Here is a 23,845-nt window from a genome sequence, read left to right on the forward strand (position 1 = left end):
TCTTCCTGTCTCTTCAGGGACCTAACAAGAGTCTGGAATCATGTGCCTTCTTTCTTAAAGATAGAAGTCAGAAGACCAGGATCTGTCTTCTCTCAAGCTCTCATCAACTCCGCTCCTCACACAAGCATAGAACATTGAAAAATCAGTCTCCACCAATGTGGAGAATATGCAAATGCCTTTGAGCCTCAGGTAACACAGTGCTATTTCCTGGTTCTCCTACTTACTTGACAACTTTTTTTGTATCGTCTTTGCTGATTCATTATCCATATCATGCCCCATAATGGTGGCTGTTCCCCAAGGTTTATCCTAAGCCTTCTCTTCTCCTTCAACACTCTTAGTAACCTCATCAGCTCCCATGAGTATAACTATCATCTCTTTGCTTATGATTCATAGATAGATATAGTTGTAGCAATATTAATATATATGGGTATGGATATAAATATATACACATGTGTATGTATGTATGTATGTGTGTATATATATACGTGTGTCTATAAGTTATTGTTGTTCAGTTGTTCAGTTATATCTAACACTTCGTGACCCTATATGGGATTTTCTTGGCAAAGATACTGGAGTAGTTTGCCATTTCTTTCTCCAGTGGATTAAGGTAAACAGAGATTAAGTGACTTGCCCAGGATCACACAGTTAGTAAGTGTCTGAGGCCAGATTTGAACTCAGGAAGAGGAGTCTTCCTGACTCCAGGCCTGGCACTCTATCCACTATGGTGCCTCCTAGCTTCCCCATATCTATAAATACAGGTATGTAGAAAAATTTTTGTTGGCATTTCCAAAACTTAGACCTCACATAACACTTTATTTTGCCTTTTTTCCATGCACTTATCATATAATATTGTGAATTACAGTATTTGCTTCTTATGCTCCTACTAGACTATAAACCACATGAAAGTAAGGTCCATATCTTAGCTAAATTTTGTATTATCCCTGCCTTCTAGAACAGTGTTTTTGTATATAGTAGATACTTAATAAATGTTTGCTGAACTGAATTAAATCCCTCCCAACTCAAGGCTGGGAGAAGAGGCTGAGCATCAGCCTCCCCCCCAAACAAAGGGCTGAGAATTATTCTGGGGATACCAGGAGTATGATGCCCACTGGCTGTGAGCCCAAGCAGGGTAAAGAAGAGCAATGACAGACTGAAACAGGGAAACAAGGGTAGGAAATATGCATTTATTAAGTGCCTACTATGTGTTGGTCACTATGCTAATTGCTTTACAAATATCTCAGTCAGTCAACAAATATTAAGTTCTTACTACATGTCAGACATTGTGCTAAGAGCTAGGGATACAAATAGAAGCAAAAGATAATTCCTGCCCACAAGGAGCTCATATGGGGCAGATGGCAGGCAAAATGCTATGTATGATAGAGTGGTGGACAGGACAAATAAGAAACAATCAAGAGAGAAAAGGCACTAGAACAAAGAGGGATTCTGACTGGCTTCCTATAGAAGATGACATTTTCCTTGGGACTTAAAGAAAGTCAGGGAAGCCAACAGGAGGAAGAAAAGCATTCCAGGCATGGGGAGACAGACAGCAAAAATGCCCAGAGATGAGAGATGGAGTGTCCTGTTCACTGAAACGCAGGATGCCAGTGTTACTGGATCAAAGAGTACACGGTGAGTAAGTGTAAGAAGACTTCAGGGTGGGGGTGGGGTGGGGAAGGTTAAGGAACTAGATTATGAAGGATTTTGAATGCTAAACAGAAGATTTTGTATTTGATCCTAGAAATGATAGGGAGCCACTGCAATTTATTGAATGGGGGGGTGACATGATTTCATTTGATTATAGAATGTTAGGATTGGAATTGACCCTAGAAACCATCTAGTCTGGCCTCATTTTATTAATAATAGCTTGTATATGTTATTTATAGTAATAGCTCATTAGTAATGCCACCAAGACACCTGGGTTCTCAAGTGTGAGAGGCGGGATCAGAAGCTCAGGGCTTGGAACAAAATGGGATCAGTGCTATTCTCTCTCTGAGCCCTTTCCTTCCAGTCCTTCTTTCCCTCCCCAGCTCTATAAAGTCATGTTTTGGTTTTACTTTAAAAGTGGCCCTCCCACTCAGGGGAATCCCTTCCTGTCCCTGGGCTTTAGTCCACTCATTAGTAAAATGAAGGATTTGGACTAGATTTCTAAGATCCTAAATTCAAATTTCACCTCTGGCACTTAACTAGCCTTGGGACTATGGACGAGTTATTCAATCTAAGTCTAAGACAACTCTCTAAAAGTTATAGATGAATTTTGATCTGCGTTGGGTAAAGGGAATACCCCACCTACCCACCCACTAGAAATCACAGGTCTTTGGCCTCATGAGCCTTGTTCACTTTGGGGGGAAGTGCTTTGTCAGTCTTAAGGCAACTCAGAAATAGGAATTATTATTGGTGAAATGTATGAAATGCTCTCCCTCCCCATCTCCTCCTCTGGACTTCCCCAGTTTCCTTCAAGACCCAGCTAAAACCCCATCTTCTACAAGAAGCCCCTCCAAATTCCTCTTATTTCTAGTGCCTTCCCTTTCTTGATTGTTTGCTATTTACCCTGTCCATAGGTTATTCATATATATTTATTTGCTTGTCATCTCCTCCATTAGATTATGAGCTTCTTGTGGACAGGAACTTTTTCCTTTTTTTTTTTTTTTGGTTCCCCTAATGCTTAGTGCAGTGCCTGGCCCATAGCAGGTGCTTAATAAATGTTTATTGACTCATTGACTAAAATGATGAGGTTAAAATAGATGCCCTCTAGGGTCTCTTCCAGCCCTAATATCTACGATCCTGTATGGTTGCATATAGAAAGCATGTGTATATATATATAGAAGAGAGAAAATATAGGAAAATATGTTCAAGTAGCTTGTGAATAGAAAAAAATCTATACCAGCATTTGCCAAGCCAGTTTGGACATCAAAGACGTTAGCACTTCATGGATGTTGCTGTTACCCATAAATGTAGTTAACCTTTGGAATTACATTGCTTATTGAGGTGGAAAACAGTTATGTGTAATAAGTATTTGGCGTATGTAATGGCTAGAGTGGTAATCTTTGAGTCAGGAAGACCTGGGCTTATGTTCTGCTTCTGGCATATATTAGCTCTGTGACCATAGTCACTTCCCCAATCTCTGTGCCTCAGAAAGCTCTCTAAAGACCATGCAGAGAGAATTGCTGATATGCATCACTGGAGAGAATTTCTAAGTAAATAATTGGAATAAATAATTAAAATCATGGACTTTTTTTTTTTAAGGTAGACACACATGTATCTCCAATAACATTCAGGACTCCTTTCAAATGAGTATAGATCTCTGCCTCAGAGCCTTGTGGGGAATGTAGTCCAGAGAGCCTGTGCTCCTCAAGGGCCCCTTACAAATGATTTTATATTCAATTTTGCTGAATCTTGGAGGTCAGCTAGTCTAACCCATGCCTGCAAGAATGCCCCTCAGCATCCTAGGCAAGTGATTTTCTTGAAGAGGAAAATAAAGCTAGCAGTAAAATATTCTTGCAGCGCTTCAATTCTCATGGAATGACACAATCACATTCTTTATTTTTATTTTTATTTTTGCAGATGAGAGAGCTGTTTATTTATTTTTTAAATTAATTAATTTTGATTTATCAACAATCACTTCCATATGCTTTTGAGTTTAAAAATTTTCTCTCTTTCCCTCCCCACTACCCTCCCCAAGATGGCACACAATCTGATATAGGCTATCCATTTACAATCCTATTGAACATATTTTCACATTAGTGATGTTATACGTAAGAATTAGAACCAATAGGAGGAACCATTAGAAAGAAGAAACAAAACTCAACAGAAGAAAAAAAAATAGCAAATAGTATGCTTTGATCTGCATTCAAACTCCATAGTTCTTTCTTTGGATGTGGATAGCATTTTCCATCATGAGGTTTTTGGAGATGTCTTAGATCCGTGTATTGCTGAGAAGGGTTAAGTCTATTAATATTAGTCATCGCACAATGTGGCTGTTATTGTGTACAACATTCTCCTGGTTCTGCTTACTTCACTCAGCATCAGACCATACAAGTCTTTCCAGGTTTTTCTGAAGTCAGCCTGTTCATCATTTCTTATAGAACGATAGTATTCCATTACATTCATATACCACAACTTATTCAGCCATTCCCCAATTGATGGACATCCTCTCAATTTCCAATTCTTTGCCACCACAAAAAGAGCTGCTATAAATATTTTTGTGCATGTGGGTCCTTTTCCCATCTGTATGATCTCTTTGGGATACAGCCCTAGAAGTGCTATTGCTGGGTCAAAGGGTATACACATTTTTATAGCCCTTTGGGCATAGTTCCAAATTACTCTCCAGAATGGTTGGATCATTTCACAACTCCACCAGCAATGCACTAGTGTTCCAATTTTCCCACATCTTCTCCAACATTCATCATTTTCTTGTTTTGTCGTCTTGGCTAGTCTGATATGTGTGGTGTGGTACCTCAGAGTTACTTTGATTTGCATTTCTCTAATCAATAGTGATTTAGAGCATTTTTTCTTATGACTATAGATGGCCACAATCACATTCTAACGAACACATTTTGGAACAGTGTATTCAGGGTTTCCTTTGCATCATCGCCATGTGCACACATCTGCATGTAGAAAGGATAGTGTATAAGACAACATGACATAAGATCTCTTTGTACTTATCTCTCTCAATATCATCCTCCCAAGAAATGATGGCTTGAGACATATATAGCTAATGTGGGAATTTGTTTTGTTTAACTATGCATATTTGGGGGTGGGGAATTATTTTATTTTTTCAATTAACATGCATTTAACATTAATTTGTCTGTCCCACTATTCTTTTTCACTCATTGAGGAAATTTTTAAAAATACAATAAAGCTCTCTATGTAGTTACATAGTCTGGCAAAACAAATTATGACATTAGCCATGTCCAAAAATGTGTGTTTATTTCTGCATTTTAGCTTTATCAGCTCTCCATCAGGTGATGAGTGGTATATTTAATCCTCATTCTCTTGGACTCATGACTTCTCATTGCATTAATCGGAGTTTTAGAGTCTTTCAAAGCTGTTTTGCTCTAGAATGCTGTTATAATTCTGTAAGTTGTTCTTCTAGTTCTCTCTTCACTCTGAATCAGTTTATCGAGGTCTGCCCAGGTTCCTCTGAAATTGTCCATTTCATTATTCTTTATGACACAATAATATTCCGTTACATCCATATACTACAATTTGTTTAGTCATTCCTCAATGGGAGAACACTCCCTTAATTTCTACTTTCTGGCTACCACTAAAAGAGCTGCTATAAATATTTTTATTCATATAGATCCTTTTCCTCTTTCTTTGCTTTCTTTGGGGTAGAGACCCATAGTGATATATCTATGCATATTTAATACTAGGGCTTTGTGGTTTGTTTTTTTTCTTTTTCCAGGAGAGGAGGGAAGGATGGTAGGGAGAGGAAGGGGGAAAAGGTAGATTAAAATTAAATTTAATTTTTTAAAATTTCACCCTCCTAATCCTTTTTGGTTGAAGTAGGAGCTTCCCTTGTCCCTGATGCTTTTGACTAGTAACTTCAACACATGAAAGAAGAAGTAGAGAATATATAGGGAAGAAAAGAGAGGGGGAAAAGTGGAGGAGAAGAGCAGAGAGGGAGACAGGATTCCTTTTCCAGTCAGGTCTCTGGCACAAGGTTACTTTCAATGGTCTCAATGGGGAATGTAGACACAGGAGGAAAAGGCAAGCAGTACTTAGAAATTGTAGTCTTTCAGGGTTGGGAAGGTCCTTAGAGACCAGTCACCTCATTTTGGTAAATGACTTAGTCCAGGTCACAATGCTAGTGAGGCGACATGACTTAAACTCACATCCCTTGACCTCCCCTCCATCTATCGTCATATGGATTCAGAGGGTCCCTGTGCTGTTTAGGGTTGGCCTAGAGATTGGTAGGAAGGGAAGTCTCTAGGAGGAAAGGACTGTCAGAGAATAGGTCCTTTGAGCAACCAGGATAGGTCCTTTGAGGAAAGGAAGTTTCAAGACACCTCTCTGAGTGTCTCATCTTCTCCCCATGAAAACTACAAAGTGAGGGAGGAAAATTAAAATGATAGGCAAGCTTTGGGATGGAAAAGGGGAATGTCACTAAATGAAGGACAATAGGAAAAAAAGACCTCTGTTTCTTCATCTATAAAGGGACTAGATGAACTCTTCAGTTTCTTTCTCACTCTAAAAACCTGTAGTTAAGGCCTCCTCATAAAGAAGTGAGTTTAAAAGGAAAGGCTGAATTTTAGAGCACTTGAAAAGGCATGTAGTAGGGACAGTCAGGTGGTATCATGCCAAAAATATGATTGCTTAACTTAATGACTTCTATTTGTCTTGTTTAGCGAGGGATAAACAGCAAGTCCCCTGGTTTACTCTGACTAAAGAAACTATAGGAAGAGCAGGAAGCTGTTTCAGAAGCCGAAACCTTCGCCCCTTACTCCAAAAGAATTTGGGTCCCATTTGTTTGAGGGGGGAATGATGGGGTTGAGATCTAGACCCCAGAAAGGAAAAACCCTGGACTTTCCCACATGGCCAAATCTCTGGCGTTCGCCTGAGGCTATAATTCCATCAACTGGCCTTTCACTGTGGCTACACCCAATCTCCCCTCCATTGTCTTGCCTCCCTATGGCCCCAGGCCACTTCCCACCCTTGGTAATTCTATTACCTCATGGACTAATTGGCCACTCCTAGATCCCTCCCACAGTCTTTCTGTATATAAGGTCCATCTCATCTCCATTAAGATGCTCAGATTCTTAAAATCTAGCCACTGGTCAGATTCTTATAATCTAGCCAATAGCTTACTAATGTTCAGACTCCTTAAGAGTCTGCCCAATATGATGGATGTTCTAATAAACCTCATCTTTGGCTGAAAAAAAAAAAAAGAAACTATAGGCAGAATCAGCTGAAGACCCAGCCTCTTCCAATCTCTCTAATTTACAAGGTCACTTCCAAGGTTGGAAACAGCCATTTCAAGATTGCTGATCAGTCGCCTTTACCCAGGAAAGAAACAAAATTGAAGAAGCAGCCCAAGATGAAGGCTCAGGCTCACCTAGACAAGCTAAGTGCCCTCTGTCTCTGCCATGTGTCTGCAAGAAACCATGCTTCATGGTTGGGAGGAGGGTGGCTCCTACCCTGGCACTCCTGGGAGAGATCCAACACTGACTGTCAGCAGAAGGAGAGAGTGGAATTATTCCCTGTAAGATCTATTGAGTAGGCCACTCTTCCTGGTTTAGTGGTTGGTCCTCTGATACAACTCGAATAATCTTCCACCCCCTTCAAGTGCATGGGACCAAGGGACCACCCCCCCAGGATTTGCTATGTCATCCCAAAGTGACAAGCCCTTCAGTTTTGGGCCATGTGTTTCCCTATAGAAGTAGCCACAGTGCAGGTTCAGTACTCTGTGAAGTATGCTGTAGTCAGAGCAGATCAAAGGGCCAGGCTGTTTACCCTCAGTTACATTTGCTTCTCTCTTTACACTTAATACCTATTACTGATGGTTCATATGTCAAATCTGGATTGAAGTACCAGAGAATAGACTTGGATGTATATGGAGAATATACTGCTCCAACCAGAAGTTTGAATACCTGCTGATACAAAACCTCAAACAGGGAAATAGCAGGAAAGAGGTGTCCCCCAGAGTCACGTGGTAGCCTGCTCATAAACAATGTCTCCAGCCCAGCTAGGCAACTAGGCTCCTGCTCCCTGAGTTTCCTGAGTTTCCCTCTCCTACCCCATTTTCCTAGCTCTAGTTCTTAAGAAAGACCTTGGAGCCTTATCTTGGATCCACCCCGATGGGTCTCTCTCTACCTGATGGTCTCTTGTAAACCATTGTGTCTTCAAGCTTTCATTTCCAACTTGTGACTTCAGATCCTGGGGTCCTATGGACTTTTGGTCTCGAGGGGTCAGACTGTACTCTCTGAGAGCCATTTTCTCCTAGGAATTTCCAACCCTTTCATCCCCTCTGCTTTCTTCTCCCATCCCTCCCACAAGGGGGAGCTGTTTGGTTTCCTCTCTTGTGGAGGCAACCAAATTGTGCAAATGAATAGTGTTGGACTTGAAGTAAGACCCAAGTTCAAATCTGACTTCAGACACTTACCTGCTGTGTGACCCTGGGCAAGTCCCTTAACTTTTGTCAGTCTTAATTTCCTTATCTGTAAAATGGGGACAATAATAACAACTATCTCACAGGGTTATTGAAAAGATCAAATGAGATAACATATGTAAAGCATTTGCAAACCTTAAAATACTTTATAAATGCTAGCCATTATTATTGTGGAGGTGAGGGATGGCAGCAGGGTAGGGAATATGGTCCCTCTTCTACCTGATGCTCAGGCTCCTTTCTCTCATATCTCACTCCTACACCCCACCCAACCTCCAGGTGGAAAAGGAAGGACATGAGGAGCCCAATCTGAGGATCTCACATTTATTTCACACTTTAAGGTTTAGAAAGCACTTTCCTCATGTAACTCATGTCAGAATGCCCCATGGAATGGTCCTTTATTTTTCTTTGACTGCCATTTGCTTCTGGGCTGAAGTAGTGAAGGTTTGGGGATTTAAGGGAGGTGAGTGCAACATTTCTGGTGATTACATTTTCTTTATTCCTCCTCTCATAGGAGCCTGCTATCTTTTTCTTCCCAGGAGCCAGGAAATTTATGATCATGACAAGCAGAAGGTCATACAAGAGGACAGGGCAGTGATAAAACCAGAGTGTCTCAAATTGAATGCTCTTTCTTCCTTTCCCTTCCCCATCCTAGCCCTGTTTGTCCTGGAGATTTGGGGAGGGGGTGTTTTCTTCTTGCCACGTGGGAGGAATGGAGGTACGTGACTACTACCAAGCTGGCTGGCAGCAATTGACTTTGGGGAATCCAGACTGTTGGACGAGGGCAGGTGCTGAGGTTGGAGCCCAAAAGAGATTTCTATTCTCCTTATTCAGCTTGGGTGCCAGAGGGGAAAAGGCAGATAGCTGCTGAGAACCCAGCACAGAGTGGAGATGCAAGCTCCTAGATGGGATTAAGGAAGGAACTGGAAAGCCAGCTGTTACAGAGCATGGATGAATAACCAGCAAGGGTCAGGGAGATTAAACTTCCTTTGTTGTACCACCTTTGACTTTCTATTTAAACACACAACTCTTTCCTCTCAAAAGCATGGAAGGATCATTGGTAAAGGTTTCAATTTGAGAGGTGATTGGGCAAAGCTTTCCACAAGAGAGGAGCTCTGGACAGTTTCTGTGCAATTTTACTATGTTTAATAAACCATGCGACTGCATTAAACACTGTCTTGCTTAACTTGTATAGATGTAGTGGTGAGTCAACCAAGAATAGAACATTTCCCAGATATGGGGTGAAGGTGCAGCAAGACATACATTTACATATTTTAATAATCTTGAGTCATATTTCATGTAATACTACATCCAGGTCACTTTGAATCTTGACCAGTTAGGATTTTCTTCTTGTTCAACCATCCAAAATAGGGGTCACTGGGGTTGAGGTAAGGGTAGGGGTAGGAGAAGGGGATAGCAAGTGAATGGTACGTACCTAGACTTTCTGGCTGTTGTCTTTAGTATAGTGCCACCTGCTGGTTAGAAATTATAAGGTACATTCCATTAGTAAATGGTAAAGTGACAGATACCCTACCTTTCTGTAGACACTCCATTGTTGTAGTTTGTCCTTTGTTCTTGAAGCGGACCAATGACATCACAAGGATGATGTCTTGACTAGTTTTGCTTATTATTTGTTGGCTTTCTAATTTAAAAAAAGATACACCTTTAGTTCATTAATCCTCTCCTTTTCTATTTGTTAATGTATGTTTCTATAGTAAGAGAGACACTCCATTAGTAAATGGTAAAGTGACCGACACTCTATCTTTTTGTAAGCTTAAAAAAGGTAGAACATGAGCTGGGTATGCACTCCCATTACTACTGCAGCCCCTCAAGCCTCACTTGGGACCCCTCCCAAAGACACAAACAGACTACGTCATTGTCACACACACACACACACAGCAGCCCTCTAAAGCAGGATCATAGCATTATTGACTTAGAAATGGAAGGCAACTTCCTGAATGGTCATACAGTCCACCCTTCTCTTTTTATAGATGAAAAAACTGAAGCCAGGGGCAGGGGGGTGACACAGTGGATAGAACATTAGCCCTGGAGTCAGGAGGACCTGAGTTCAAATCCGGCCTTAGACACTTGATACTTACTAGCTGTGTGACCCTGGGCAAGTCACTTAACCCCATTGCCTAGCCAAAAAAGAAAGAAAGAAAGAAAAGAGAAAAAACTGAAGCTAGAGAGTTAAGTGACTTGCCCATGGTCATATAGATAACATGTAGTATAGCCAGGTCCTCTGACTTAAAATAATGTTCTTCCTACAACACCAGGCCTTTCCAGCACACCTCCAAGGAAGCAAGAGCTTGGAGGAGACTTAGATCAGAACAAACTTTAACATCCTGATCCAACATCGGGCTTCCAGTACTCCAGTTCCTATTCTTTATCCTACCCAGTCCTCATGGCCCCATGCATTCAGCCCTGGTTTCACCCCTGTCTAAAGCCTATCCTGCACCTTCCCTGCTGTGCCATTGCCTTTCCTCCCTTTCCACATGTCTTTAATGGATCTGGAATGATCCTGAGTATTGACTTCCAAAGATTGCTTCCAAGGATCTCAAAGCACTTTACAGAACTGATCTCATTGATCTTAATAGTCGTACCCAGTCCTGAGTAAACAGAAGGATTGGGAAGACAGTAAGATGGAAAACCTTCAATGAGGTGATAAGATTTTGGCTCTTTCACTAACTTCATGATCTTGTGTCAATCAAAATCTCTCTGAGCCTTAGTCTTTGCCTCGGGTAAGCTGAAGAGATCACACCACGTTGGGAGGGATAGTGTTCAGACGATAGGAAAGATTTCCCAAGAACCAAAAGAGAAACATTCCCTCCCCCACCCCTCTGCCCCTACACTCCTACCCCTCACCAACACACACACACACTCACTCACCCTTCCTCACTAGCTTCAGCTTATGAGGCTTCCGGGGGGAGGAACATTGCTTTCCATGACGTGGGTCCCAGGGCCCGGGCTGTGGGTGAGGCACCATTTCCTGCCCCTGGGAGGGGGGTGGGGAAGGCTAAGGGGGAGCTAAGAAGCACAGAGAACCATACACCTGCTCTGGGTGGGGGGGAGGAGGCTCAGTCTCACAAAGCCCCTTTCATGGAGATACCCATAGATCAGATGCCTCCTCAAGGTAAGTGCCAGGTTTGGAGTTTCCCTGCCTATCATCCCTCCTCTTTCCTTCGTCTGAGAATGTCTTCATTCTCTTTCTTCATCCATAACAGCCCCCTGACCACTCTGGATGTGAGGTTAAGGGGTCCCCTTTCTCTGAACAGGAATCAGAAAGGAAAGAGCGTGGGCCAGGTGGCAAAATACCTGGGTCTCTTCCCTTAGGAGCTTTCTTTCTCTCTTCTGGTCTTCCATTGTTCTTCCTATTTCTATTCTTCCGAGAAGAATAATTAGATCTACAAAGTCCTTTGAAATCCTTAGAGTAAAGAAGAGAAATTATGCAGGAAACATAAGTAAAGACTCCTAGAGAATCATAGGATTTAGAGCTGAAAAGAACTTTAGGGGTCATCTAGTATAAGCCAAAAAATGAGAACCACATATTGGGAAGCCAAGGATATGCTGGTAAATGTTTAATAATCAGCTTTTGGGGGGAGAGGTGGATGGGATAGGAGGAAAGAATGTAGGAATGACACACTTTTAAGTTCAATCTGCCTTATTGACATTTTTTTCCATTACTTAAGTCTAAATAATCAACAAAACATAAAACCCTAATTTGTAGCACTTGTAGATTTCTTATTCGTAAATACTCAAACTTAAAATTTAACAATCAATGCTCAGAGAGAGCATGTGAGCTGGTTCCTGCAGACCCTGAAAGTAACTTATCCATGGTCACTCAGATTAAGTATGGAGCTGGGTTGAGACTTGAACCTAAGTCATAGGAAGGGAACTGGACAAAAGGTTGAGGATGGAAGACAGGGAGAAAGTGTTCTGAAATTATCAAAGACAGATGTAGGAATGATCCATAAGAAGTGAATTAGAATCCAGGTGTCCTGCTTCTCAGACAGTTGAATCCCAGAACCTTCAAGTTGACAGAATTTGTTATAGAAAAGTCATGATGCTTTTCCCACTATCCTTCACCAAACTAGATTAAAAGGATACCTTTCTTCCAGCATCTCCCTGCCTTTTCTCCCCAAACTCTCCCCATCATTCAAAAGTCTTCCTTGCTGTCTAATCATCCTTCTTCATATAACAACCCCCTCTCATACTATACCTTCTATACCTTATCCCTAATTTCTTCATTCCTCCATTTCAGTCTCATTTCCCCCAAGTACTTCCTGCTATCTTTATTTCTCCCCCTGCCCCCCACTAATATCCTCCATCACTCTTTTTGCAATATCAGTCTATTTCTCTCCTCAAAGAAATGCTGTGACCTCTCTGTCCCTGGGTGATTTGAGGAGAGGGGGCTAGGAGCAATGGGAAAGTAAAATAGGATTACTCGTGTCTAATCACCTTGGAGGAAAGCCCACAGTTCTGTTTGTACCTGTAGGGGAATGGAAAGAACCTGCCCCAACTTTCAGTACTTTCCACCCAAAACATCCGACCCGGAAGAGCAGAAGAAGCATGGCACTGCCTAATTTGCCTCAAGCATTGGAAGATGAGGGTATCCCACCCAACCACACCAAGGTGAGTGGAGAGAGAGAAACTAGGAACATCTGAATCCACATCCCTCACCTCTCCCAACCATGTGGTTACCAGGCCTATAAGGGGCTTGGAGATCAGGTTGTACTTTAATGAGACTTCCTAGAGCAAATGGATTTGAGAGGGTGAAAAGGAGAGCAGGGGAAGTGGGCACCTGAACTGGTCCTAAGAGAGCCAAGGGAGGACAGGAAGCCAGTCAATTAGCCCCTTTCATCATCAGTTCCCCTCTGCAACTTTTAATTATAGCTTCACAGCATTCAGAGTTGGAAAGGACCTTAGAGATCATTTGGTGTGATCTCTTCAGCTTACCCGAGGCAAAGACTAAGGCTCAGAGAGATTCTGATTGACACAAGATCATGAAGTTAGTGAAAGAGCCAAAATCCTGACCTAGGTCTTCCCACTCCAATTTTGTGTTCTTTCTATGACACCATACCATCTGGACTGGGCTTCCCAACCCAGCTCCCATGACCCTTCCCTAGTCCAGTCCAGTCCACTATGATTTTTCTAATGCTTCCAGAGATGATTCTCTTTGCTGCTATTTAACCTTCCACTATATTACTAGGACCTCTCTTTCTCTGGCTTCTAGGGTAATGGAAACCCGTAGATCCCCTTATTTATCTTCTCCTTTATTTCCTTGGTCTATGGGTTAGCACAAGTCCAAAAAGCCTTCTTGTTCTCTAATCTCCACCCTCTCCAAGCCAGCAGAGCCATGTGGCTCAGAGGAAGATGGAAGGTGATTCTGATCAGTTTCTAGGAAAGAAAGCTGTATCAAAAATGATTTCAATTTAGAAAGCTGAGAGCAGTTAGAAAGGGAAACTAACATAGGAGCAGAATGTGCTCTAGAGATGGGATACAAGCCCCTCTGGTTGTAGCATTTGCTCACAATCCAAATTTTCTCCCATCCAGGTTTCTCTCCAAGGCCGGGGGACTATGGCTATTCCAGGCAACACAAGGAAGGCTGAGGAAGTACCTGGGCTAGGGGGACCATCCCTTCAGGCTGAGACCAGGGCCTGGTTTCAGAAGACCCAGGCACCCTGGTTCTTGCATGATGGGGAAGCCCCAGTCTGGTTCCATGGCTTTATCACTAGACGGTGAGGAGGGTCAGAGGGATAAAACTCAGTCTAGATCTCAGTTTCCCCTTTCTCAGCCATCCCCTTGTCTTCAAAATTTCACACTGTGTAATAATTACTCTATCTCCTTTCTCTCTCCGTTGTACCTGTGTCTCCCCCTATCTCCATTTCTCTAATTTATTTCTGTATCTTTGGTTGTCTTTAATTCACTGTTATATCTTTGTCACTCTTTTTTATATCTGTATTTTCCTCTGTCTCTTTCTCTACTTTTTTCTCTCTGAGTGTGTATCCCTCCAATGTGACAGACCTAATTTGCTTTTTAGTCAAACCTCCCCCTAAAATGCCAGCCCTCAATCCTCTTGTCCATCTCTCTTAGCTGATGGGAGTCCAGACATGAGAGCTAAAAGTTGGAAGAGAGGACTGAGCTTTCCTTCCTAGTACGTCCTACTCCCCACCCACTAGCCCAAATAGCTACCCCTCTACATTGGGAAGGACTCATGAACCTGATCCCTCCAGGAACTTAGCAAGAGTCATTTATTCTTTTTTTCCACTCATTCAACTAACAGCCCTTTTCTCCCTGCCATTTCAGCATCTTGCTAGGGAAGGGACGTGCCTCCTACCTCCTGCGCCACCAATTGGTTAGGGAGAACCAGACCAGGGGGATGGTGTAGGGAGGAGGAGGAGGCTAGAAGTCTAGTGGGACTATGACTGGGGGGATCCAGGCACCATCCAGTAACCCGACCGTGTTCCCTTGCTTCAAACTTTCAGGGAGGCCGAGAGATTGCTGGAAAACAAACCCCCGGGCTGCTACTTGGTGCGGTTTAGCGAGAGCGCAGTGGCCTTTGTGCTGACTTACAGGTGAGGGCTAGGGCTTTTTTGCGGATGAGCAAAGAGGTAGGGGTTTTGTATTGATTGACAGATGGGTGGGTTCATGCAGATTGTCAGGTGAGGGTGGGGTTTCATGCTGATTGACAGATGAATGAGTTGCTGTTGGGAAGAGGGGAAAATAACATTTCCTTGAGGGAGTAAATCTGGGGAAAGGAGAAGTGATGAAGCAAGAAGGGGAAAGGAGAAGGAGAACGGAGAGAGGGTGAAGTGAAGAGGGAAGCCAGCAGGGAGCAGGGCAGGGCTGCGGGGCTGAAGCTGTGGGGTGGCGGGACCTGCCCCCTTGACTCTGCCCTGCTCTCTCCCGCAGGAGCCGCAGCTGCTACCGCCACTTCCTCCTGGCCCAGCTGGCGGATGGGCGCCACGTGGTGCTGGGCGAGGACAGTGCTCACGAGCGGCTCCCGGACCTGCTGCGGCACTACACCCTCTGCCCGCTCAGCCCCTACGGGGAGCACCTCACACAGCCTTGTGTCCGTCAGGTACCTTCCCAGCCCAGGCCAGACTGGGGACCTGGGACCCGGGACCTGGGTTTTCTTAAGCTGAAGGGCTCACCTCTGGAGTGCCTTCGCTAGATTTGTCGACCCAACACAGAGGTAGCAGGTGATACAGCAGATAGAAAACCGAGCCTGGAGTCAGGAAAACCCGAGTTCTAATGTAACCTCAGCACTTATTATCTGTGTGACCCTGGGCAAGTGACTTAAACTCAACTGTAAAATGGGAATACTAACAGGACCTATGGCTCAAGGGTGTTGTGAGGCTCAAAAAAGATAATACTTGTAAAAAGCATTTAGCCTAATTCCTGGCACATGGTAGGTGCTACATAAATACTTAGTTCTTCCTTCCGAATAAAAAGAGCCGGCATGTAGAGTTTTAAGTGCTTTTGCAAAGCACTTTATAAATATCATCTCGTTTTATCTTCATCACCAGCATCAATAGATGCTATTTTTATCTTCATTATGAGATGAGGAATCTGAGGAAGGTTAAGTAACATGCTCCATGTCCCCAGCTAGTGAGTGTCTGAGGCTGAATTTGAACTCAGGTCTTCCTAACTCTAAGTCGACCCTCTGCGCTGTTTTGTAGCTGTTTATAGAATGTTTGAGCCGGAAGGGACTTCAAGAACAGCTCAGGCTAGAGCTAGGCTAATCTCCTGCCCAGTAGCTGTATTGTCTGGGTTATTCAACTGGTATGGTGTGCTCACATTTCAGGAAAGCATATGACAAAGCCTCTCGATCTATGGGTGCGGACAAGATGGAGAGGCATGATCTCCATTGTAGCACAGTTAAGAGCATTTGGAGTTGGCTGGATGACCCAAAAGAAGGAGACATTAATGGGCTTACAAGAGGCAGTTTGATGGCACAGTGGGTAGTGCTGGCTTGGAGTCAAGAGATTTGGGCAGGGGAGCATGGGACAAGAAGACTGCAGTCTTTAAGTATCTCAAGTCTTAACAAAGAGTAGGGAGGCTTGCTGTGCTTGGCCTCAGAGGACAGAGTCTGGAATAATGGGTGGAAATTGCTGAGGCCGATTTAGATTTGATGCAGGGAAAAACTTCCTCACCATTAGAGCTGTTCAAAAATGGAATGGGCTGCCTTGGGGACATTGTCAATTTTCCATCATTGAAGATCTTAGTCTAGAGTCTGGATGATCACTTGCCGGAGAGGCTGTAGAGGAGACCTAGGTGGATCTCTGAAGTCCCTCCCTACCCTGAGAGATTCCGTGACTCTTTCATCCAGCCCCCTCATTCAAGAGACCAAGAAACAGAGGCCTGGAGAGAGATGATGGGATTCACTCAAGATCACATAACAAGTTAGGAGGCATAGCCAGGAATAGAGCGACAGTCTGAATCCAGTGCTGTCTTCACTGCATAGCCGTCTCTACTCTAGGAGCAAACTGTAATAATAATAATGAGTAATAATAATACCTAGCATTTATATAGCATTATAAGATTTGCAAAGCTCTTTATAAATATTATCTCATTTTTTATCCTCACAGCAACCCTGGGAGGTGCTATTATTATCTACATTTTTATAGATGAGGAAACTGAGGCAGAGAGAGGCAAAATGACTTGCCCAGGGTTATACAGCTAGATCACTGAATTTCACATAGTCTGAGGCAAAGACACTGGTGATCAGAGTTGAGGTCCTGGGGAAACAGAACTGCAGAGATTTCTTCTAGTCCTGGGCTCAGGGGTCTCTGGTACTTTCTGACCAAAAGTGAAGGTTAGAGAATCAAGATCATTCCTTTTGATAGTTCTCCCTGGTTACTGGGGCTGAGTCTCCTTGTTGGGATATCAAAAACACATACCAATAAAAATTTATTTTAAAAGAAAGAGAGAGACTGAAGAGAGAGAGGGAAGGATAAAAAGAGAAAGAGAGGTTGAGAAAGAGAGAGACAGAGAGATTGGGGAAATATTAAAGGAGAGAGACATTCAGAGAGACAGAGACTAGGGAGACAGAGAAAGAGGAGACTGGAGACAGAGGAGAGAGAGAGGAGAACAGGGAGAGGGAGAGAGACTGAGGAGAATGCTGAGAAGCAAGGAGCTGGGGTTGCTTGAGTCACTAAGAAGGAAGTTTGACAAGACTTGCTTATCATCCTCACAAACATGAAAAGATTTATGGAAGAGGGTTCTGGACAGGTCTTTGGCTCTTCAGAGGATAGAGCAATAGGAGTGAGCTGTTGTACACCGGGAAACTTCTTGCTGTCAGAGGCATTTAAAAAAAAAAAAAAAAACAGGACTGGATGGCCATGGGAAGATGTGGAGTGTCTATATCTGGAGAGCTTCCAAAGTAGAGTAAATATTCATCTGCTCTAGGTGATGGAGTCTGAGGCTGTGGAGGCTTTGTTCTAGTGAGGATCACCATTCGACTGGGGGAAAAAAATCAATCAAGTATGATACAAGTTAAAAGCATTTTGACTTAGGATGTTTTTTTAAGAGAAAAATAAGATGTTGCATTTGCCTCTCTTTTCAGCTAAGGACAAGGAACATAGAATTCTACTGTACAAATATGATAAATATTAAAGATATACCTTAGTTCTACAATGTGACCAGCTAAAGTAGAATGAAGGGGGGAAGGGGAAGAAAGGAGGAGCAAGGAGTAGGGTAGAGAGAGGTAGAGAGTAAGATACACCTAGAGTATGTGTGTATACATATACATATACATACATACATATACATATGCACATAAATGTGCCTTATACCCTTCCTGGTCCCCCTGAATTCTAGTGCCTTCCTTTTGAGATTATGTCCGGTTTATCCTGTGTATATTTTGTTTGTTTGCATATAGTTATTTGTATATTGTCTCCCCATTAGATTGTGAACTCCTTGAGGGCAGACACTATTTTTGCCTGGCATAGAGTAGGTACTTAATAAATGATTGTTGTCCTTACTTTCCTTGACAGACCCTAGAAAGATATAGGGACAAACACTGAAAATGAGACAGAAGGAAACAGAGAAACATCCACACACACACACATACTCTATTCTTCAGCTCTGGTATTCAGCCAAAGGCTTTCCCCAAAGACCGAAGAAGTCTGCTCTGATGAGTTATTGCCTTCCTCCTTCCTCCCCATCTATCCAACTGCCCCAGATTCTCCCTTCTCTTCTGATCTGCTTGATCCTGTGGGCAGCTGGTGTTTGGCTCCTTCTGTCACTGAGTTTTCTCTCCTTTTTCCACAGACCCCTGCTCCAGCTGGTATCTCCATGCAGATAGAACACTCAGAATCCAGGAGTGAGGGCAGAAATGGAGCTGCCCAGTACAGCCCAGTCCACAAACAGGAACAAACCATGGGTCCTGTGAACAAGGACAATCCTGGACCTAGGGAGCCAGAGGAGGTATTAGAAGTGGGTGCGGCCATCAGATGACTCTGTTCTCGCCTCCCCCTCCAACCCCTACCAACAACCCCAGGGAAAGGGAGGAGGTAACAGAGGCGGGAGGAGGGAGGAACACTCCAAAGAAGGCAGATTAGGATGAGGAGGATATGCTGAGATGGAGGTTAGGGAGGTAGATGTAGTAGAAAGTAAGAGGGACCAGAGCAAGGCGGAGCCAAGGAGAGGAGCTCAGAGGAAGAAGAGATCTGGAGTGGGGGTGGAACCTGGGAGAGGAATGAGCTTGGTGGGGAGGTCCCAGAAGGAAAGGGGCCCCGAAGAAGGAGAGACTCAGAGGAAAGAGGGAAGCTAGAGAGAAGGAGGATCTGAGTGTGTGGGAGCATTTGAGGGGAGGTAGTTCTTGGGTAAGAGGAGAGGTTCTGTCACCTCAGGTGGAGGGAGACAGACTAGAAGATGAACTTGAGCTCCAGGGTAGAGGTAAGAAGAAGTAACTCTGACTTTTGACTTATCTGCCTTGGTCTCCCCAGATCTCACTTTTAGCTCTATGTGTTGGGATGGGAAGCATTGGACTTACTGCCTCCTTTCCTTCCCCAGCTACCCAGGCCCAAGCCCCCAGTGCCAACCAAGCCCCAGAGACTCCCCGAGCTCTACTCCATTCCAGCCCCAAAGGCATCCCACCCTGGTCCACGCCCTGTGCCCCCTCATCCTATCTACCAAGAGCCAGAGGAGCCCATCGCCTTCTATGCCATGGGCAGAGGCAGTAAGAAGGATGGCCCTGCCAACGTCTATTCAGAAGTTGCTCCGTTACCCCTCGGGCACCACTTCCTCCGGAAGTGTCTGTCTCGGCCAGTCATGGTAACCCAGGTAAGTGGGGCAAAAGAGAAGTGAGCCAAAAAAAGATGGAGTCTGAGGACTGGAGAGAGAAGGAAAGGAGAGGGCAACCTGAGACAGAGGAGAAAGGAGGAGCTAGGCATCTAGGACCCAGGGAGTAACAGGATGGCACTTTAAGATTTACAAAATGCTTTTCTCATAGCAACCCTGTGAGCTAAGGAAGAAAAGCATTTCCTCTTATTTTGTAAATGAGGAAATTGAGTCTCATCAAGGTTAAATGACTTGCCCAAAGTCACAGCTCATGCAAGAGCCAGGACTCAAGTCCATGTCCAGTGGTTCCCAAGGCTACTATTTCCCACGGAAGGGCGAAGACCCTGGAAGTGTCTCTGAGACCCAGAGAAAGTTCAGGAAAGGAACCTCTGTTAACTCAGGCTAACGAGAGACAATAAAAGCAAGGGGAGATGGGTGACACAACCCTGATATTTTTATTTTTCTTCACAGACCCTAGATCAAAGCACTACCTCCTCCCCCCGACACCAACCTCCCCAGGGACATACTCTCCCACATAACTTTTCTCGACAGCTCCCCCAGGACCGGGGACAGGTGCAGCTCCTGGGATCCAATAAGCATTGACTGGTGAGCCCAAGTTTGAATGACTAGGTTAGGAGTGCACGCATTTGCCCGATTAGGTCAGTCCTCTCTCAGGATGACAGTTAAAAAATAAGTACTTGGCACATGTAGGTGGGTGCACAAAGAAATACATGTCTGCATATATATGTACACAATGGCATCTTTCTTCCAGAATGGGAATGGGATCCAAGTGGTGTAGAATCACAGAATTAAAGAATCAGTCAATAATCATGTATTAAATACTAGGGAGTATTATTTATTAAATTAACTTTATTTATTTATTAAATTAATAAATATGTGCTAGACTCTGGAGCTACAAGTACAAAAGTGAGAGAGTCCCTTCTCTTAAGGAGGTTTCATTCTATTACATTCTAGATACCTTTTCACAGATAAATCAATGTAGGATAAATACAAAACAAATGCTCAGTAGTTCTGGAGAGGAGGTGGGGCATGAAAAACTAAGCAATCAGGAAGGTTTCTTGAAGGAGGCAGCATTAGAGCTGAACCTTGAAGGGAACTAGGGGTCCTAAGAGGCAGAGGTGAAGAAGGAAAGTGTTCCAGGCCAGGGTGGGAGGAGTAGCTGGTGCAAAGGCACACAGAGAGGGTGGCAGATGCAAGCCTATTTGTGTAGAATGTGTAAGAGGGATCTATGTACAATCAACCTGGAAAGATAGGATGGTGCCAAATTGTGGAAGAATTTAAATGCCACGGAGGAGTGAGCATTTTATATGAAAGCAAAGGGGAATCACTAAGGCTTCCTGAGTGAGGGAGTAGCTTGGTCAGACCTAAGCTTGAGGAATATCAATTTAGCAGCTAGGTGGAGGACAGATTAGAGAGAGGAGAGACTGGATGCAGAAAAAGCAGTTGAGGCTATTATATTAGTATGGATGTGATGTGATGAGGGTTTGGATTAGAGGAGATAGGTCACAATCTCCTAGCTTCCGTTGAGGTTGGAAGCAGAGAGAAAGGAATGAATGTGAGAGATGGAATTGACAAGACTTAGCAGCTGATTTAAATATAGGAGGGTGAGTGAGAATAAAGGATAAAGAGTTAAAGATGAGTCCTGGGTTCTAAACCTGGTGACCAGAAAAATGGCGGTGCCCTCAACAGAAACAGAGAAGTTAAGAGGAGAGTGGGGTCAGGGGAGAAGATGAGTTCTGTTTTGGACATGTTGAGTAGGAAGTGCCTATAGGATATCCAGGTGGACCTGGGTTCAGCAGGCTGATGGAGATCCTCTGGTCTTCTGTCTGGGAGAAAGATATGGGTTGAGTATGTAGATTTAGGAGTCATCTGCATAAGGATGATAGTTGAATCACTGGGAGCTGATGAAATTACCAAGAGAAAATGTAGAGAAGAGAGGGCCTAGGACATTGTCTTTGGGACAGACCTCTGCAGAGGGGTAAGACCTGCAAAGGTCTTGGTTTGACAGGTTGGTAGAGAACCACGACAGAGCAATGTCAAGAAAACCCAGGGAGCATAGATTATCTAGAAAGAGTGGGTGGCCATAATGTCAAACACTGGTCTAGGAGGCTAAGGACTGAGAAAAGGTCATTGGATTTAGCAATAAAGAGATCATTATTGGTCTTTCAAGATGCAGTTTCTATTGAGTGGTGAGGACAGAAGTCAGATTGCAAGATGATGAGAAGGGAGTAGAAAGTAAGGAAGTGGAAGCAACTACTGTAGACAGCTTTTTTTAAGGAGTTGATCTGGGAAAGGGAGGAGAAATATTGGATGACAGCTTAATCGGAGGGTAGGGTCAAATGTATCAGAGGATGGGCCTGGGAGTCAGGAGACCTGACTGCTGCTACACTATACTTCACTGGCTTCTCTCCGTAGAATATGTCAAGCTTTTTGGATTGGAGACCCCATCTGAGTGCAGCCTCAATCCTCTGCTGTACCATGGGACCATAGCTACTCCTTCCACCATCTTCTCCACCCTGGATTCCAAGCTTCAACAACCAAATCCATATACAAAGCCTCTCCTCCCCCCACCCCTAAGAGGAGGGTCAGAGGGCTCAGAGGTCAGATACCTAGGTACCCTCTGCCCCCTGGGAGACTTTCACCAGCTCACTCAAGAGGACAAGGGCCAAAGCCATATGTACAAGTGCTTTGAAATCCTCTGAGGCATCTTGGTTTTTCTTCCTGAAGCCCAGCTTCCTTGGCCCCAAGGCCTTTGTGTCTGGGCCTCAGTCCAATGCTGCTGTTTTCCAAAGGACTGGTTTGATGGGAACAGATGCTGAGGTGTTGTTTGTTGGTTCTTGTCTGGCTAATAAATCATCACTGAACACTTCCCCTCCCAGAAATTCAAGTTCTCCAAGCCCCTCCCATGACGCGCACCCTCTCATGTGCACACGAATATATTGCCCAAAGCTCAATGTAAAAGCAAGCTTCTGTCCAGGCCTTAAGGACAGATGGAGATGGAAAATATGGAAAATAGTATAGTAGCATATGGGGAGAGATGCCAGAATCCCAGAGTTGGAAGGGACCTCAGGCAGCTGGGTGACAAAGTGGTTACAGCACTCGGTCTGGAGTTAGGGAAACCCAAGTTCAAATCAACTTCAATTAACTGTGTGACCCTGGATCAATCACTTAACCTCAGTTTCCTCAGTTTCTTAAAGTGAGAATCATAATAATAGCATCTACCTCAATAAACAGGGTTGTTGTGAGGATCAAACAAGATCATAAAGTGCTTAACTCAGTGCCTGGTATATAGTAGGTGCTTAATAAATGCTTGTTCCTTCCCCCTCTCAGGGTTCATGTAGTCCCCCCTATTTGTAGAGGGGATAGGTATCTCCCACTATAACATCCCTGACAAATTCTATACATGAAAAAAGACCTTTGGTGAAGAGAGGTAGTCCATTCCATAATTGGATAGTTCCTTTTTTAGAAAATTTTTTCTTGACATTCAGCCAAAATTTGATTCTGGTCAATCCCTGACCCCAATTCTGCTTCCTAGGGCCAAACAGGTCTAATTAAGTATAAGAAGAGAACTATTGCATTCCCTGTGAAGTCTTGTCTTCTCCAGGCTGAACACCCCCAGTTCCTCCCACAGATCCTTGTACATTATGGTCCCTCACTACCTGGTCACTCTCTTCTAAGCAATGTCTTTTCCATAACAGAATATCTAGCCCTGGACACAACGCTCCAGATGTAATCCGATCACAGAAAACTAAAGCAAGACTATCACCCTCTTGTTCCGTGTACGCTATGCTTCTATTAATTCAGCCTAAAATCAAATTAGATGGAGCAATATCATCTCCCTAGAGGGAGTAACCTTCTATCAGCCTGGATGGAGCGTCAGATTTGTGTCAGGGGAGCGGAGAGACATAGAAGTACTCACCCTTTGTCATAGGAACACTCTTGACCCGTGACTCCATTCTGATAACCATGTGCACTCTGAGCAAGTGAGAGCAGGAAGAATCTGGGAAGAAACCAGTGGAGAAACAGGGACAAGGAAGGTGCAAATGGATGGGAGTAGTTAGCACCTGGCCCGACTCCTTTTCTGCTTTGCCCTACCAACTCTTTAAATTTTCTCCAGCCAAAGAACAAAAAGGTCCCTACGGCTCTTCTGGTGAGGCAGCCAGTGAGAGAAATGGACTATTTGTGTCCCTAGTAGTTCACAGAAGTGAGTAAACCAAATGGTTCTGTGTGAGATTCCTTGCACCACGCCCCCCTTCCATTGCCTCAAAACCCAAAGTAACTCTAGGAACTTCTGCTACTCAATCCCAGTTCCCTATCCTAAAATCAATCTATTTCTTCCCTTACTTCAATTTCTCAGCCTTCCTGGATCAAATTTATGTTTTAATTAGGCAAGTTTTGCATACCTGCCACCCCTCCAAATTCCCTAATATTTCA

At 43.8% G+C, this 23,845-nt stretch overlaps 1 protein-coding gene across 1 annotated transcript; it reads left to right on the forward strand.

Annotated features, from left to right (window-relative positions):
- The first annotated feature begins 11,141 nt into the window (after positions 1 to 11,141).
- SH2D2A (SH2 domain containing 2A) lies at positions 11,142 to 22,287 on the forward strand. Its single transcript, XM_027871864.1, has 9 exons — positions 11,142 to 11,237; positions 12,600 to 12,736; positions 13,658 to 13,842; positions 14,590 to 14,679; positions 15,017 to 15,185; positions 18,380 to 18,535; positions 19,124 to 19,393; positions 19,862 to 19,996; positions 21,827 to 22,287. The coding sequence occupies exons 1-8, from the start codon at positions 11,204 to 11,206 to the stop codon at positions 19,991 to 19,993; spliced, it is 1,173 nt and encodes a 390-aa protein (XP_027727665.1). The 5' UTR covers positions 11,142 to 11,203; the 3' UTR covers positions 19,994 to 19,996; positions 21,827 to 22,287.
- Positions 22,288 to 23,845: the final 1,558 nt, after the last annotated feature.

The sequence above is a fragment of the Vombatus ursinus genome, unplaced genomic scaffold (genome assembly GCF_900497805.2).
Source record: "Vombatus ursinus unplaced genomic scaffold, bare-nosed wombat genome assembly UNPS02014798.1, whole genome shotgun sequence".
Taxonomy (NCBI): Eukaryota; Metazoa; Chordata; class Mammalia; order Diprotodontia; family Vombatidae; genus Vombatus; species Vombatus ursinus.

Bases quoted from the DNA above. Each gene is read 5' to 3' on its own strand.
- SH2D2A (XM_027871864.1), top strand. From the start codon at position 11,204: ATGGAGATACCCATAGATCAGATGCCTCCTCAAG. The intron at 11,238-12,599 runs GTAAGTGCCAGG...TTGTACCTGTAG, and splicing joins AGATCAGATGCCTCCTCAAG to GGGAATGGAAAGAACCTGCC. The intron at 15,186-18,379 runs GTACCTTCCCAG...CTTTTTCCACAG, and splicing joins CACAGCCTTGTGTCCGTCAG to ACCCCTGCTCCAGCTGGTAT.